Source organism: Camelus bactrianus, chromosome 21, assembly GCF_048773025.1.
Source record: "Camelus bactrianus isolate YW-2024 breed Bactrian camel chromosome 21, ASM4877302v1, whole genome shotgun sequence".
NCBI lineage: Eukaryota > Metazoa > Chordata > Mammalia > Artiodactyla > Camelidae > Camelus > Camelus bactrianus.
Genome location: NC_133559.1, coordinates 1520881 through 1536726, shown reverse-complemented (window position 1 = coordinate 1536726; position 15846 = coordinate 1520881). Strand labels below are relative to the sequence as shown.

The 15846-nt window shown below is 62.2% G+C and overlaps 2 protein-coding genes across 13 annotated transcripts in view; one reads left to right on the top strand and one right to left on the bottom strand.

Annotated features, from left to right (window-relative positions):
• Positions 1-4133, top strand: part of JPH3 (junctophilin 3) — a 71998-nt gene extending 67865 nt beyond the window's left edge. Inside the window, exons 4-5 of the mRNA XM_074349277.1 lie at positions 1337-2214; positions 3827-4133. Coding sequence (XP_074205378.1) covers positions 1337-2214; positions 3827-3907 — 959 coding nt within the window. The 3' untranslated portion in view covers positions 3908-4133. The remainder of the gene's footprint in view (positions 1-1336; positions 2215-3826) is intronic.
• Positions 1-15846, bottom strand: part of KLHDC4 (kelch domain containing 4) — a 46538-nt gene that overhangs the window by 1874 nt on the left and 28818 nt on the right. For 3 of the 12 annotated variants that reach the window (XM_045505203.2, XM_010968187.3, XM_074349282.1), the window contains 8 exons: positions 13448-13523; positions 12263-12471; positions 10930-11332; positions 10339-10458; positions 5420-9967; positions 4965-5100; positions 2347-3933; positions 87-1407 (listed from right to left, as the gene is read on the bottom strand). In XM_045505203.2, coding sequence (XP_045361159.2) covers positions 9807-9967; positions 10339-10458; positions 10930-11332; positions 12263-12471; positions 13448-13523 — 969 coding nt within the window. In that variant the 3' untranslated portion in view covers positions 87-1407; positions 2347-3933; positions 4965-5100; positions 5420-9806. The remainder of the gene's footprint in view (positions 1-86; positions 1408-2346; positions 3934-4964; positions 5101-5419; positions 9968-10338; positions 10459-10929; positions 11333-12262; positions 12472-13447; positions 13524-15846) is intronic. The other 9 variants (XM_074349286.1, XM_074349288.1, XM_074349284.1 and 6 more) reach the window with 9 other exon arrangements.

The following is a 15846-nucleotide window of genomic DNA, read 5'->3' as shown; positions in this document are numbered from 1 at the left end:
TCTGCCCGACGAGATAGATGCCCACTGTGCAGGACCCATGGCTGGCGTGGCCGAGGGCCTGGACCTTTAGTTCCACCTCATCTCACCTGATTTGCACTTCAGCATCAGCGGCCATACGTGACTGGTGGCAGCCGTGTTGGTCGGCACAGCTCTGGGACGGGCCTGAGGGAGGCAGGGAGGCCAGCTGAGGCCGAGGCCCTTGCAGCCGGGCTGGCCACCCCACTCGGGTCAGGATTGCGCTTCCCTCAGACCCACGCTCCCCAGAGCTAGTGGAAGCCTCTCAATGTTTGGGGGGTGGAATCTGTTCCAAGACCACACCCCAGCTCTCCTCCCAGAGCCCAGAGCTCCTGGCCTGGCTGGTAGGGGTCCTGGCCTTGGAGGGCAGCCAGGAGGTCCTGAGAGGCCCTGGGAACCTCACAGCCCAAGACAGGGGAAGAGGTGTTAGCATTCAGCCCCCCCCCCCCCCCCCCGGCTCCGCTTCCTGCCTGCACTGTCACAACCCTGCTTCCCTGGAGCTGATTTTAGCTGAGAGCCCTCTCCTGGCTGGTGGCACTGACAGTCAGGGCACCAGAGCTGAGCAGGAGGGCACTGGCCTCCCTCTGGCGTATGGGGTCCGAGGGTCAGTCAGGGCTGACCCCAGGGCCGTCAGTGGACAGACGGCCTTCTGGAAGGCCACAGGCCCCCACACGGCTTGGTGTCCAGGATCGCCCGTGTTCCCAGGGTCTAAGGCATGGGAGTTCAACCCCAAGAAAGTCCCAATCTGTCAGGAAAGGGGAGTGACCGTGGGGGCCAGTGCTTGAAAGGGGGCCACACCTCCAGTGACCTCAAGGCTGACCGCTGCCCTGAGCCCCACGTGTCCCACTCCTCAGCACTTACAGGTCTCCGAAGCCTGTTCAGGGGCGCCAGCAGCTCTGCCTCCTCCTTGCTGCCATGTCTCATAACCCAGAGGAGAGGAGGGGGCCTCAAGCCACTGTGTCTGCCACCAGTAGCACCTGGGATGTCTTTAAAGGGAGGGGCCCGACTCCACCCCTTCCCCTGGCCAAGGCTCCAGATGGAAGATGGGAGGGGATCCCAACTCCTGCCGAGCCCTGTCTCCAGAAGGCTCGGGCCTCCCTCGCCATAACACCCCACACAAGGTCGCCGAGCACGAGCTGCTTCCTTTATTGTCAGGAGAGACCCGTGGGGTTGGGGCCTGAGAGCCCGCGGAGCAGGCCCGGGCCAGGGCCGCTGTCCACCACGCCCGTCGGGCTCCGGTCAACCTCTGAGTGCCCAGGAGGGGGCTCTGGGGGCACCTTCCCTGTAACCAGCTTCTGTGCCTCCCGTCTCCCTCACAAAGGGCTCGAGTACCAGCGGCCGAAGCATCAGCTTTCCAGCGACGACATCGAGGTGATCTCCACGGGGACGCCCCTGCAGCAGGAGAGCCCCGAGCTATACCGCAAAGGCACCACCCCCTCGGACCTGACCCCCGACGACAGCCCCCTGCAGAGCTTCCCCGCCAGCCCCACAGCCACCCCGCCCCCGGCCCCCGCCTCCAGGAACAAGGTCGCCCACTTCTCCCGGCAGGTCTCGGTGGACGAGGAGCGAGGCGGGGACATCCAGATGCTCCTGGAGGGCCGGGGAGGGGACTACGCCCGGAACAGCTGGGGCGAGGAGAGGGCAGGGGGCTCCAGGGGCATCCGGAGTGGTGCCCCCCGCGGCGGCCAGCCCGCGGACGACTTCCGCGCCCGGGGCTCAGGCCACAAGCAGCCCAGCAACCCCAGAGCCCGGGAGCGGCGGACGGAGTCCCCCCCCACCTTCTCCTGGACTTCCCACCCCCGGGCCGGCAACCCCGGCCCTGCGGGCACTAAGCTGCTGGAGCTGGACGAGGAGAAGCTGAGCAACTACGAGCTGGAGATGAAGCCCCTGCTGCGGATGGACTCATACGCACAGGAGCCGCATCCCCCGAAGAGACGCTACAGCAAGGGGGGCGCTGGCCGGGGCCCCGGGGAGGACCCCCGTGCTGAGAGACTGCGGCCCAAGGCCCAGAGCAGGGAGCATGCCCGGCTGGCCTCGTGCACGGAGCCCGCGGTGCAGAGGCTGGAGAGCCTGCGGCTGGGGGACAGGCCCGAGCCCCGGCTGCTGCGCTGGGACCTGACCTTCTCCCCGCCCCAGAGGTCCTCGCCTGCCGCGCTGGAGTCGGACGAGGAGACGGGGGACGAGCTCAAGGCTAGCACGGTGAGTGCGCCTGCGGTCCCAGGGTGCAAGCCGGGCCACCGAGGCCCCCGGACCCTCCACTGTAGGAAGCCGGGGGGGGGGGGGCACACTGCGTGACAGGTGCCTGAGTTGTGATCATTTTAGCAGAAGTACCTGAATGGTTCTGGAAGCCCCTGAAAGCAGCAGGGCAGCACCAGGCCCCAGTTTCCCCACAGGCGGCCTGGCTGCCCCAGCGGGTCCTCCTCTGCTCGGGGTAGGGTCTCCTAGTAAGCAGTTTCTTCCTCCCCAACTTCGAGGAGTGCCCTGGAGCCTGGAGGGCGATGCAGAGGCTGGACACAGGCAGGACCCACTGGGTGAGGGGACAGAGTTCCACATGGGGCTGTCCACTGCCCCGGCCTCCCTCCAACCAGCGCAGGGCTCTCCCCAGCCTGTGGGCTCAGACACTCGGGGTGGGGCTGTGACCGAGGATCATCAGGCCCTGGGTGGGCAGGACGCTGGGTCTTGCTCAGGTGTGACCCCCGTGTCTCCTGTGTGAGACGCACCCTAAACGCACGCCTGCTGGGGAGAGCAGGCAGTTCTGAGGAAAGGAGAGAGGCCCCTGAGCCAGACCACGTGGGGATCCTTTTGGACCCTGGAGTGATCTCTGGGACCGTTGGCCCAGCAGCTCCGGCTGGTAGACGGACACTCCCTGCTCCCTCCATGGGATTGCGGTGGGAAGGGCCCACGAAAACACCTTTGCAGACCCACAGCCCAGCAGCTGACGCCCTGTGCGATCCAGCCTGGACTAGGGTGTCGTCATCAGGGCCTCTCACCTGCTGTGGGCACAGCGTTCTCAGCTTCACCTGAACACGAGGACACCTGAGCGCCTGTCTCGAGGGGTGTCCCCACCCAGCCCACTGGGACTTAGCACCTGCCCGGTGGACCCGGGTGGGAGAGACACTTTCTGTTGGGAGGTGGCCCTTGAAGCCACCATGAGCGTCTGTCTTGCCACTGGGCTGGTGCTGCGGTGCACCTGCCCTCTCTGACCCCGACACCCAGGGAGCGGCCCCCGCACTTCTGCCGGGGCCTAGATGCCAGCTCCCTTCCAGAAACGTGTGCGCTCGTGGTTATTTTAGGAAGCCAAACGCTGGGCAGGGTGGGAGATAGGAGGTGGCTCTGAATTTAGTCCCCTGAACGTGCTGGCTGCTCTCCAAGCTGCTTCGGGCAGAGGTACGAGTGCAGTCATCTGCAGCCGGGCGGCAGCCGGGCCCGAGGGCAGCTCTCGGGAGGGAGCCGCCCGCAGAGGTGGCCGGGGGCCCCTGGTGCTGCGCACGGGGGCGCGGGTGGGGGCGCAGCAGCTCTCGGGAAGGCAGCTTCTATGGAGGAGGCGCGTTTAGGACGCCAAGGGCTCCCCCGGGGAACTCGGGGCCCCGCTGGGTGGGCTGAAGGTGAGGTGCCTGTGCCCCTCCTCCCGTCTGGGAGGAGCTGGGGGCAGAAATGCAGGCGTGGGGACATCACACCCCCAGGCCTGGGCACCAGGGGTGGGGGCGCAGGTCGGTTTCTGGCCGCTCCCGAGCACCCCCCCTCTGGGGACCCCGTGTGGCCGAGAGCGAGGGCCCGCGTGGGGCTCACCAGGCCTCCTCTCCTGTTCCAGGGCTCTGCACCCATCCTGGTCGCCATGGTGATCTTGCTGAACATCGGAGTCGCCATTTTGTTTATTAACTTTTTCATCTGACGAGGCTGTCGCGTTGGCAGAAACAGCTGGGGTATAAACGGGGATGTTAAAAGCAAGACAGCGGACAGGAAGCTCGGAGCTCGGACGGCCGACGGCTACGTCCGAGTCTTCACAGAACCACGTGACTGGGTATTACTCACAGTTTGCCTTTTTTTCTGGATAATGTTTTTTGGATTTTAGCCAAAACTCTGCTTGTATAACACTATGCTGTGTGGCGTGGCAAAGAGGCCCGCACGCCGACCCTCCAGCTTGACGTGGAAGGAAAAGGGGTCCTGGCAAACCGTCGGCAAAAACACACAATGGCCCTCCCCATCATCACACTCCCCTCTGGGATGGGGAGCCGCAGGCAGACCCTCGGGGCCCGGCTGGGCCAGGCGCGGGCAGCGGGCGGGGGGTCGGAAACTCTGCTTGTCCTCAGCTCTGGAGGAGCGGGTGACGGGGGCGGGCGTGAGGGCGGAGAGGGCAGAGCCGGGGCCTTCTCCCTCTGATCTGTGCTGCACACTAAGGGAAGCAGAGACCTGCCTTCCCTTGGCCCCAGGAAACGGATCCCAACCCTGACCTCTCCCCACACCGCCCCACAGACCTCCTCGCGAGGCCGGCTCCCCACGCAGGTCTTAAAGCCAAGGCCTGACTCTTCCCGCTGTCCCCTCTGCCCTCCCACCCCGGGGGCAGCTGCGCTGTGGGCAACGGGCTGCCACCGGGGGGCTCCGCGCACGGGGCACCTCCGCACTCAGGATGCGTGCGCAGGCTCCCGTGTCCCTGTCACGCCAGCAGGCGTGACGGCTTCCACTGTCACTAGCCCACGGGTTTTCCCATTTCTGTCCAGGGCCTGCCCTCACTTCCCGACAGATGCCTCATTCACACCCTGGAGCCAGTCTGGTCCCAGGACAAGAATGTGGTTGAAACCCAGGGGCTTAAAAATTCCTGAGAAATCATTACATATCCGTCTCCTCCAAAATATGCGACGTAACACTTCAATCCAACAGACCCAGGTTCCCGGTCTTTGCCCTCTTTACCAGCACCCTCGCCCCACCCACACGAGGCCCCATGCACTCACGCCTGGGAAGGTCTTGAACGTGAGCCCTACACCGTCCTGGGCACGGCCGTCCGTGGACTCTGCCTTGCTTTGCTTATGTTCAGCTGTTTCTCTGCTACCTTTCAAGCAGATTTCTTTACTACACTGCACTGGATTGCTATATTTTTAACCAGAAATAAACTAAAGATTAGAGCATGTTCCAGTTAAATCCCGTTTTTTTTTGTGTTACACATTCACACACCACCACCACCACCACCACCACCACCACCCCGGTTCCTTTTCACAGTTTGGTTTCGTCTGGGGGTCTTTTTTGGGGGAGTGGGGACACAGGAGAGGGAGGGAGGATCCACAGGAAGTGCACTTCTGACAATGTTACTTTCTAAAGGGGCACGACATCTTTTTGTACATCTTACGTTGCGTTCCTCTTTTCTACTACCGAGTGGTTGCCAGCCCTGGAGTGAACCAAATAAACCTGCCTGCTCCTCGCAGCTCTGAGTCGTCCGTCCGTCCGTCCGTGCTGGGGTGGGTCTTGTAATTCTGGCTACAGCTCTGTAAGCGTTAGAGACACGTTGTACCTCCCAGTAGCTGCACGACACACACAGGTCACACCAGGAGGTGTGTGACCGTATCCCTGACAAGAGCAGCGGCTTCAGGGCTGGCCAGTGTCCCCTCACTTGTCAGGCTGCCCATAAAAACCGCAAACCAGATCGACACCCACCCTCTGCCGCGTCCCTGCACCTGGTAAATCTGAGAAGGCTCCACCGTGACTGCCCGTGCTGGGGCTGGGGCTCGGGCTCCAGAAGCTCATTTTCAATTGGTTTCCAGACTCTGATTAAAGACTAGGCTGCCCTGCAGGACTGCTGGAGGCTTCCGCTCCGCCCGGCCGGCCTGCCCCACCCGCCCAGAGCCCTGGGTTTCCAGGACAGGCGTGCCACGAGCTCCCTCGGGGGCCAGGTTGGCTGACCCGCTTCCGCCACGCAAGTTCCTGGTGGACACAAGTGTGCTGAGCTAGACAAGGACACCCGGCGCTGTCGGGAGGAGCAGGTGTCGTCAGGCAGCCCCAGTGGTGCTGAGGGCTGCCAAGTTTTAATTAATCCCAGAGCAACCTCGTGAGAGTCATTCTCTCCTGACAGCTGCTTCCAGGCTCTAGATGTGAAACTGGAAGCGGAGACACTAAGCTACCTGAGCTACTGGGGGCGGGGGGCGGGGAGAGGGGAGAGGCCACTGCCCACTGCTCCCTCCCCGGCTAGGAGGCTGCACCCCCAGCTGTACCAGGAAAGAGCTGGAGAGGAACTGCATAACGTATGCAGCACATGAACCAAAACAACAGACCCGGCACTGACCACAGGGAGAGTTTGGTGCAGCCACAGCCACGCGAAGCCCAAGGCTGAGAGCACCCGGCGGGGTGGGGGGAGATGCAGGCCTTCTGACTCGCCTCCCACAACCATGGCTCCTCTCTCTCTGCTGCAAGTCCTCGGCATGGGGCGTGACTAACGACACTGCGGGACAGTGAGCTTCCCTACGTGCATGACCCCAAGGTCCCCCGGGGAGGCAGGAAGAGCACAGGTTGGTCCCAGCGGCACAGGGGCCCCGGGGCCCAGGTGCGGCGCGCAGGGTGTAGGCACACAGCAGGGCCACCCCTCGTCCCGGCCAACGCCTGACGGCCAGCCTCCTTTCACCCTCAAGGGTCCCACTGCACAGCCACCCCAAGCACAACCTGAAGGACGTCACCAAGAGTCCAGCGGAGACGGTCAGATACCAAGGCCAAGATGGCATGGACTCGAAGCAGGTGAGTATTTGGGAGAGTGAATGAAATAAAGCGTTTGTTTGGTGCTTTTTAGTTTGGGTTTTGATCATTCTGTAAAGACGCACAAGTACCCTGAACCAGCAGCAGCGCCATCCCTCGGGTCCCAGGTGAGCCCCACCCTATTGAGAGCAGCGTGGCCGGCTGCACGGTGGTGGTGTCACACGATGCTTCCATGTGAGCCCACGGGCCCGACCGCGCATCTCGAGCCCCCTGCACACTGAGCGAACCCGACCACACCCTCCAGCCGGCGCCTGCTCGTGGGCCCCACCCATCACCTCCAAAGAGACGCCACCTGACGAAGCTGGACTGAAGTAAAACCAACACGGCCCTTACCGTTTGGCGGAGCCCTCAGCCTGACGTCGGAGCCTCCTGTGGACTCTGACACGTCGCTCTCAACCTTCATGTCCTCTTCTGCATCCTCGTCCTGGTGCATGCAAACCGTCTGTTGCCACAGCCGATCGTCTTGTACAACAACAAAAGGCAGTGGCAGCTGTGTCTGGTTTTTCCTATGATGAAGCAGCTGAAGTGGCCTTTTTTTCCTTTTCTTTTAGCTGGAAAAACAGCTTGGAAAATAAAATGGTTTTCTCTGATGAATATAACTGTTTAAATCACACCATTACTGTATATTTCACTATCTGAAAGCAAAGGAGGCAGGCTGTTGAGACTGAAAAAAAATCTTGCTCCTTTTAATAATAAAACATCATCGTTTGTAACCTGCGTCACCTCCTTATAAATCAGTGTCTTTGCTGCAAACTCCTCCTACTGCCCAACTTTGAGATGAACACATGTAAATTCCTTCTTATGGAACCAAGTTATCTGACAGTGTGCCCTTCTGTCCTATTTAGAGGGTCTCCTGAGCAGGAAAGCTCCAGGAGCACGAGTCTGCAATGTGCCCCGCTCCCCGTGCCAGCACTTCCTGTGTGAGCAGACAGGCCATCGTCTCGGGGCCCGCCTGGCGCTTGTCCCCCTTTGCCCGCAAATGGAGGACAAAGAGATGACTTTCAAAGACAGGCTCTGCCCGCGGAACCTCATAGCATCGTGGTTTCAAACCTGTTTTGATTTTCTTAAACTTCAACGTCTGTATTTCCCACAGGTGGTTATTCTCTTTCCTACTGGAGCTTCTCCGACATCAGAATCCCCCACCCCTGACATGCTATGGTGTTTCCAGGCCCAGCTCCACAGACGAGAACTCCCCAGCTCGCACCCAGCTAAAGCTGGGAGGAGCCTACCTCTCCAGCCCCAGAGTCCTGGGCTGCACCGCCGCCCGGGGCCTGGTTCGAGAACAGCAGCAGCCCCAGCTCTGCTCCTCCACGGCACTGGTGACCGGGCCCGGCGGCTGGCTGCGTCCACACGGCTCCTCAGCCCCATGGTGGCTCAGACTGGGGGCGGGGGCTCTCAGATGAGGAGAATGGCCTGGCCAGCCAGAGTCCAGGCTGCCTCGATCCCGGCCACGCCGGTCAGTGCCTGAGCTTCCCACTGGACCCCGCGGTCACAACCCAGCGACCTGGCCCGGCCTCAAATGAAACTCTTGCCACAGGAATGCAGGTGACTGTGACCTGCACTGGAGGGTGCTCTGGCCCAACACCCCACACAGCCACGCCTTCTGGCCGGAGGCACCCGGGAAAGCAGCAGTTAGCAGGGCTCCTCCGGTGCCCACAGAGCTAAGCGGCGGACGGCGGAGGGATGGCTTTCCCTCCAGGGAGGGAGCTGCTGCCCCCACCCCGGCCACGCTCCTCGGATCAGAGCCTCTGTCCAACGCTGTCACACGCTCATCCCAACTAAGGTGCGTCTCACCCACGTCACCTGCAGGCCCCGAGCGACGTCTCTGGAGGGTGACCTCTGCCAGGAGTGGACACCGAAGCAGCCCCGCCAGCGTCTGGTCCCTCAGTGCGTTTCTGTTGTCACCAAGCACTGACTTCCTGCCTGTCCCAACTTGGTACAAAAGCCAGATGTCACGTGCAGTAAGCACCACCGTCACCTGCTGAAAACACGCAGAGACAGCTCCACAAACAACGAGGGTTTCCAGGCTCAACAGGTGGCTCCCGGGACTTCTGCTCACTTCAGTCCAGCCCCAGAAACCCACTTCCTCACGCCAGCCCTGCGGGTGACCCGACAGCCTGACCCAGACCGCTGGTTCAGCTGCTCCTGCCAAGCGGGGAGAGCGCAGGACTACCCACTGATCCCCGCAGAGCCCCAAGGAGCTCCTGTGTGCTGTCCGCAGGGGTGGCGGGGCCGGGTGGCGGGCCAGTGAGAGGAGCGGTGTGGCGGGGGCTCACCCTTGCTGACCCTGAACCAGCTGTCGCCCTGCTGTTCCGGCTCCACCAACACAGGGAGCACCCAGTGCAAATTCCAAGTCCAACGTATGACCCAGTTCCACAGAAGAACCCGGTCTCCTGCCCTGAGCCCCGGGGCAGCACCGGTCAGCACGCTGACACACCGCAGACCCAGACTCCCCTGTGCTGGGCCCCCTCCCTCAAGCATGGGCTGGACGGCAACACCCCGGGGGATCCAGCTCCGTCCTCTGCTGTCACTTGGCAATGACAACCTGGAGCCCGAGGGGAAAGGAGCAGAGCGTGGCTCCATCACCTCCCCCCTAGGAGACGAGGAGCAGTCCCACGAGACACCAAGAGACCCCAGGCACAGCCGCGGGCCAGAGCAGGCAGCCCGGCCCGCCAACAAGTGCTTTATTTTATAGACAACCAGCAAAATGCGGACAGGACTCGATGGGCAGCTACTGATAAATTTTAAAAACCAAAGAAAGGACCTCTGGGTTGGTCAAGGAGAAATTTTATCTCCCCGTCTGGCAGAGGATAGCTCCCCACCAAGCTCAACATTCCACTTCAGGGTCAAGGTGTCGCCTGTCGTAGGGGTGGCCTCACCCTCAGCTCGGCCATGCCCCGGGCCTCCCTGCCAGAAGCACCGGTGCCCGGAGACTGTAAAGAAGACCACCTTCGCAGCAGCAGCCTCGTGCCCAGTCCACAACCGGCGAGCCGAGGGCAAGAAACCGCACCGCCCTCAGTCGAGCTTCCGGCCAGTGTGCCGCTCACGCCGAGTCATCAAAGAAAGCCTTGGCCGTGGCCTGGGCGGCTCTCAGCATCCTCCTCTCCTGGGCGCTGGGCCCGGCGCCGTCCTGGGCCGGCTTCAGCCAGTGCCGCTCGGTCCCGGGCAGGCAGGCAGTCTGCGAACGGCTCGCCAGGCCTCGCCGAGGGGTGCAGCGCTTTCACGGGGAAGGAAAGAATGAGAAACACACGTTCAGCCGAGGAGGGAGCAGGCAGTGAGCACGCGGACTTACACAGGGCATCCCAGGCCTTGGCCCACTTCACAAGCAAACCACAGCCTGCTGGATCAGCAAGCCGCCCAGACGCACTCCAGAAATGGCTAAAACCCGAAAACCTTAGCTTGCCTCAAGAGCACATCTACAAAGCAAAGTCAAATTTTAACAAAACCTTAGTAAAACTTTAAAATCTCTCATTATCCATAAAAATGAGCACTTAATGGCAGAGAAGTGACCTGGGCTGTAAGCGCTGGGGAGACTGGGCCCCAGCCCCTGACCACAGTGGATGGAGACGCCCGGGGCGGCACACTCACCCCCGCTCTCATCGCTGCTGTCCTCGTCCTCGTCCTCGTCGTCCTCCCTGCCGCCCTCGGCACCCTCGGCCTCGTCGCTGTCCTCCTCTGAGTCCGTCTCCTCCAGCCACTCCTGGGTCTCTTTAAAGCAAAAGTGAAAACCAGAGTGTCCACGTGGCTGGTGCCGGGGGTACTACAGAGGGGCGGCGGCCGCCCGAGGGCGCCACCTTCTGCCTAAACACCAGATGTGCGCATCTGGAGCACGAGGAAAACGTGCCTTCCCTGCGTCTCCAGGCGGAGCTGGGAGGCTGAGGAGCTGTGCTACAAGACAGCCACCTAGAGCCACACCCCGAACTGTCTCAGACCTAAGAGCTGAGCAGCAACGGGTCCAGCACAGCTGTGCAGCGGGGCCGAGGGTCGGCCACCTGGTCTGGCCCCAGGCGCACCCCGGGAGGAATGCACACATCTGTCTGCTTTGCACCAACGTGGCCGGCGACAGGGCCTGCCCTTACTGAGGGCACAGGGGCGGGAGCCACAGCGCCCACAGAGGCTCAGGGCGCTGGGCGGACAAGTCGGGGCTCCCACGGCAACCCGCGGTGCCTGCCCTCTCACCTGGATCCATCTCCACCAAGACTGTCCATTCCTCCATCTTATGGAGGTCCAGGCAGTACAAGTCACTGAGGGTGACCTGGCGGTCACCGGCCTCAAACATGCCCCCGTAGAGGTAGAGCCGCCCATGCTTCACGGCCAGCATGGCATTGGAGCGGGGGCTGGGCTCCACTGGCGGGACACCGGCTTCCTCGGGGCTGTCCTCGACGTCCGACTCTGGCCGTCCTGCCAAGCCCGGGGCAGCTAGCACCTGTTTAATGGTGACCACGGTCCCGTCCTCTGCGACCACCTCTCGGATCACTTCCAGGGGCTCCTGGGTGCTGGTGTGCTCCACTTCCTGCTTGTCAGTACCTCTGGGCTCTGCTTTTTTGCCCTGCCTGCGCCTTCGCTTCTCCGACCTGGGTCCCTGTTGATAAACAGCAAGGCAGCCACTTTCAGGAGCACAGTGGTGAGCAGCCGCGTCCTCAGCGCTCTCGGATGCCAGCATGTGAACTAGGAGCAGGGTCGGCACGAACCACCAACGCTGCTGGGGCAACGGTCAGAGGACCCCAGGTCACCTGCTGGGAATCACCCTGGGGACCATGTTGCCCCCACCTGCTGTGACCCTGGCCCAACAGCCAGAGGACCCACGTCTACCTACTGGGACTCACCCACAGAACCACACTGCCCCTGACTACAATGACCCAGATCCCACAGTAAGGGACCCCCGGTCCACCTGCTGGGACGCACATCAGGGACTACACTGCACCCACCTGCTATGACTGTGGCCCAACAGTCAGAGGACCCCCGGTCCACCAGCTGGGACTCCCCAGGGACGACGCTGCCCCCACGTGCTGTGATCCTGGACCCAACAGTCAGAGGACCCCCGGTCCACCAGCTGGGACTCCCCAGGGTCGACGCTGCCCCCACGTGCTGTGATTCTGGACCCAACAGTCAGAGGACCCCCGGCCCACCAGCTGGGACTAACCCTAGGGACCACGCCGCCCCTGCCTGCTGTGACTCTCAGAGGAACGAGCAGCAGACGCAAGCCCTCGGCCTGCCTGACTCCCCACGCAGGTGCCGAGGCACAGCAGCATCACCACGATACGTGGACGTCCTCCTCTGGCCATGGGGCCCTGCTCCTGAGGCCTCTGATCCAACGCACCCTTCAAGGCCTGAAGCCCCTGGGACCCAGGACAGCAGACACTGTGCTACATCTCTCGGGCTGGTGCTTGCAGCAGACGCAGAGATGTCGCTGTCCCCGCTTATGGTGACAGCTCCTCAGAGCTGCCCAGAGGGACCAGGCAGACCCTGGGCGCCACTGACAGACGTGACATGGGGCCAGCCCACACCCTACCTTCAGCTGCCCTGCAAACCAGCGGTTCCTGGCAGGGTCGTAGAAGTGCAGGTCATTGAGGAAGTCGCCCTCCAGGATCTCCTCCTCCTCCTTGTCACACACCCCTCCGAAGAGTAGCGTCTGGTGGTTTGGGGCCACCGCCACAGAAAAGCCGGACCTTGGGGTGGGCTTGGCTCCAGAAGGGTTAATCCGAGTCCACGCCCACCTGCCTGTCGGAGGAGAGGAGTGAGGGCATGGGGAACCCCTGGATGCTGCACCCGTGTTTGCTGCTCCACAGCTCAGCACCCACCATGCCCACCCCCCACCACCACCAACAAAGGACCCCAGGTGCACACGTTCACAGGCCACAAGATCACTCGTGACAACCAGCATTTTCACGTTTAAAGAAGAAAAAAGAACAAAATAATAAAGGTCAGGTGCTGTGCGTGTGGTCAGGGTGGGCTCGCCTGCCCCGCCAGGCCGGGTGCGGTCAAGACGCACCGCGTTCTCCTTCCTCCTTGGGGGCCGAGGGCCTGACCCAGGGCTGAGCACAAGGGCTGGGGCCCCACTGCCTAGAATACAGTCGCTTTCAAGTTCAAGTCTGCTGAGGCGTAAACGGGGCTCCAAACCTTGGCTCCCATGTCCTCATCAGCCACCTCAACGCAGTGGCTGGGGCTGAGAAGCACCTCGCCCAGGGATGAGGACAGGCTCCTCCCACTTTATGGAGACAGGCCTCACAGGGGCCTTGGGGCAGCGCCGAGCCCCACCGTCCAGGCCTGTCGTCCTGCCACATGCATAACCGCCCTGCTACTAGAGCTTTAAAAAGAGGACACTGGGCATTTCAGTCCCATCACAAGCATCCCGAGAGTCTACGTCCTCACGTGGGACACGTCCTCTGGAGCAAGACCGAACAGGGGATGACAGAGACGCAGCGGCTACCACCCCTGTGGAAGGAGTGGTGGACGGACCAACACTACTCCTGGTTACAGCTCAGCATGTCCCCAACACCCCAGAGGGGACACCCCTCAGCACACCTGCTGTGCGCACAGGTGGACACAGGGGGCTACGTGTGGAGCATCCGCCTGGCTTGCCCAAGGGCGAGGGGGCACCATGCGGGGGCTCCCTCAGCCCCATGTCCCTCCTCCACCACCTTCTGTGGGCACCTGCACACCACCCGTGTGGCCCGTCCTCTGGGCGGCCAAGTACCTTCTCTTCCTTCCTCAGACTTCAGCAAGAACATGTCGGAGTGCTGGATGCCTCTGTCCACGTCTTTCCTGACTCTCTGCAGAAGGAAAAGGGGGCCGTGAGAACCACCGCGCCACGCCATGCACAGCCCCACAAGCCTGTGGTCTCGTTTCCCGTGGAGGCGACTCAACCTTGAAGAAAAGCTGGAAGATGACAGGTCATGAACAGCTGTAACAGACCTTGCTGTGACTTAAGAAGAAAGGGTCGAGTTCACAGTTTTAACCCCAAGATCCTACAGACCACGGAATAGGAATACTGCAGGGTCTCTCAGAGCTTCCCGTGGCTCCCGTGTGACCCCCGCAGGGACCTCCCACATCATCACCACACAGCCACCCTCCACCTCCTGTGCCCATGCGCCCTCAAACCCCCATCACCTTCTGAAGAGTGGGCTCCCGGCTTCTGTGCAAGGGTCACCCAGACACCCTGTGCAGGAGCCAGCACCACCACTGAAAAGCCTTCCCAAGCTCTGAGAACACAGCCTGCTTAAACTCAGCTCTCCAGCTGCAAACGAGCTTCATGATGCCCAGCGGCCCAGATACTGTTCTCTCAAGCAGCACCCCGAGTCCTACGCTGCACCCACCCCCACGTAAGAAGCATCCAGACAGCGACGCGGCACACGGCCGGCCTGGGTGGCCCATCTCAGCAACTTCCATTCCTGTGTCCTCGGCCTTCGTGGGTCCCATTGCTTTTAATTTCAGATCCATTTTACATTCACAAAAAAATGAGAAGACGGTGCCACGCACCCTGCCCCGGCTTCCCCTCACCGCTGACACCTCTCGTCAACGTGGCACGGCTGTCACGGTCAGCAGCAAACCCCCGCCTCCGCAGCCCCCTGCTCTCCCAGGACCCGCGCCGCAGCGGGTTGGCACAGACCCCCGGGCTCCCCGGGCTGTGCTGGTGGCTCAGACTGGCCTTGTTCTGACAGCCTGGGCGTTGGGACGCGCTGGGCAGGCACTCTGTCGAAGCCCTCTCCTGGGCCCAGGCCGAGGTCTCTCTCATGCCTGGACCAGGCCGTGGGTCCCAGAGGAAGCACCCCTCCCACGGCACCCACAGGGTGGGCATGGTCCCCGTAACCCGGCACTGCGGAGGCTCCCCTGCATCACCTGGCTGAGGCGTCACCAGGTTTCTCCACATTCAAGTCGCTGCCCCCTCACCCCCACCTTCGCCCCGTCCTCACTGGAGGAACGTCAGTCTGCACAGCTCCCCCTCTGGAGGTCACAGCACCTCCTGCAGGACGAGTGCCCACGTCTACGTGGGACCCTGCAGAGCTCTATCTTCTCCCCAGTGTATCTGACTCATTCAGTCCCTTGCTGACGACCACACAACTCATGGACACTTGACTTATCCCGTGGACTAGAGTCTTCGCCACCTGACTTACTCTGCTGCTTGCTGCGGCCCGTTTGGGCTGCTGGGAACCTTCCAATCAGCACCAGCAGCCCTCTGATGCCCCACTGGTGCAGGTTTCCTACAGGCACTCCCGGGGCCCTGCACCGCGCAGCCGGCATGGAGCCTGGACAGGCCTCCCTTCCCCAGCAGGCCAGCAGAGGAAGTAGTGGCCACTCCCAGGCCCACCCTCCCCTCAGGAACTAAATTCACACCCAGAGGCCTCGCCCGCTGGCAGGACACTGAAGGACTCCAGTGCCGTCCGTTTACTGTCAGAAACTCAAATCACAGCTGAGCCCAACCCACCACTCAGCCTCCTCGGCCTCACGGTGCAGATCCGCCAACAGCATGATTCTCCTCCAAGCCAACAAGCTAAGGGGGTCCTTTCATGCCCTGACATTTAAACATGTCCCTCCGAGACCTGTGAGCCAGAACCCTTCCTAAGGCTGCTCTGCCCACCCGCGTCTGCAGCTTCCCTGCAGGGCTGCAGCGGGAAGAGCCCACAGGCTGGGGCGGCGAAGACGCCCCCAAGCTGCCGAGCTCCTCCCGTGACAGCACGACCTCCCTCCTGAAGTGTGCGACCCGCCCTGGTCCAACCTCCCTGTCCTCAGCGGGAAGGCCGCCAGGCTGTGTCCGGTTCTCGTTTTCAGGACAACCTGCGGCCCAAACCCTTTCTGTTAATGCACATCACAGTGGCTTTCTGCTCAGCCTTTTCACTGGGCTCAACCGCACTAGAAGAAGAAACAGAATCTGCGTGGACGTCTGGAGATGTCGCGCTCCCACTGAGGACGTGCCAGCTGGAGCTCTGGAGAGGGTGTGGGCCCTTCACTAGGGACGGGCCCTCCTTCAGGCAGCTCCAGGAGTGGACGGCGGTGCGGCAGGCCAGCGAGTCAGCACGCGTCTTGCAGAGAAGAGCTCCTCCCCCCACACGCACACTTCCGTCCTGGACAGCTGACGGGTTCCAAAGGCGTCTGAGA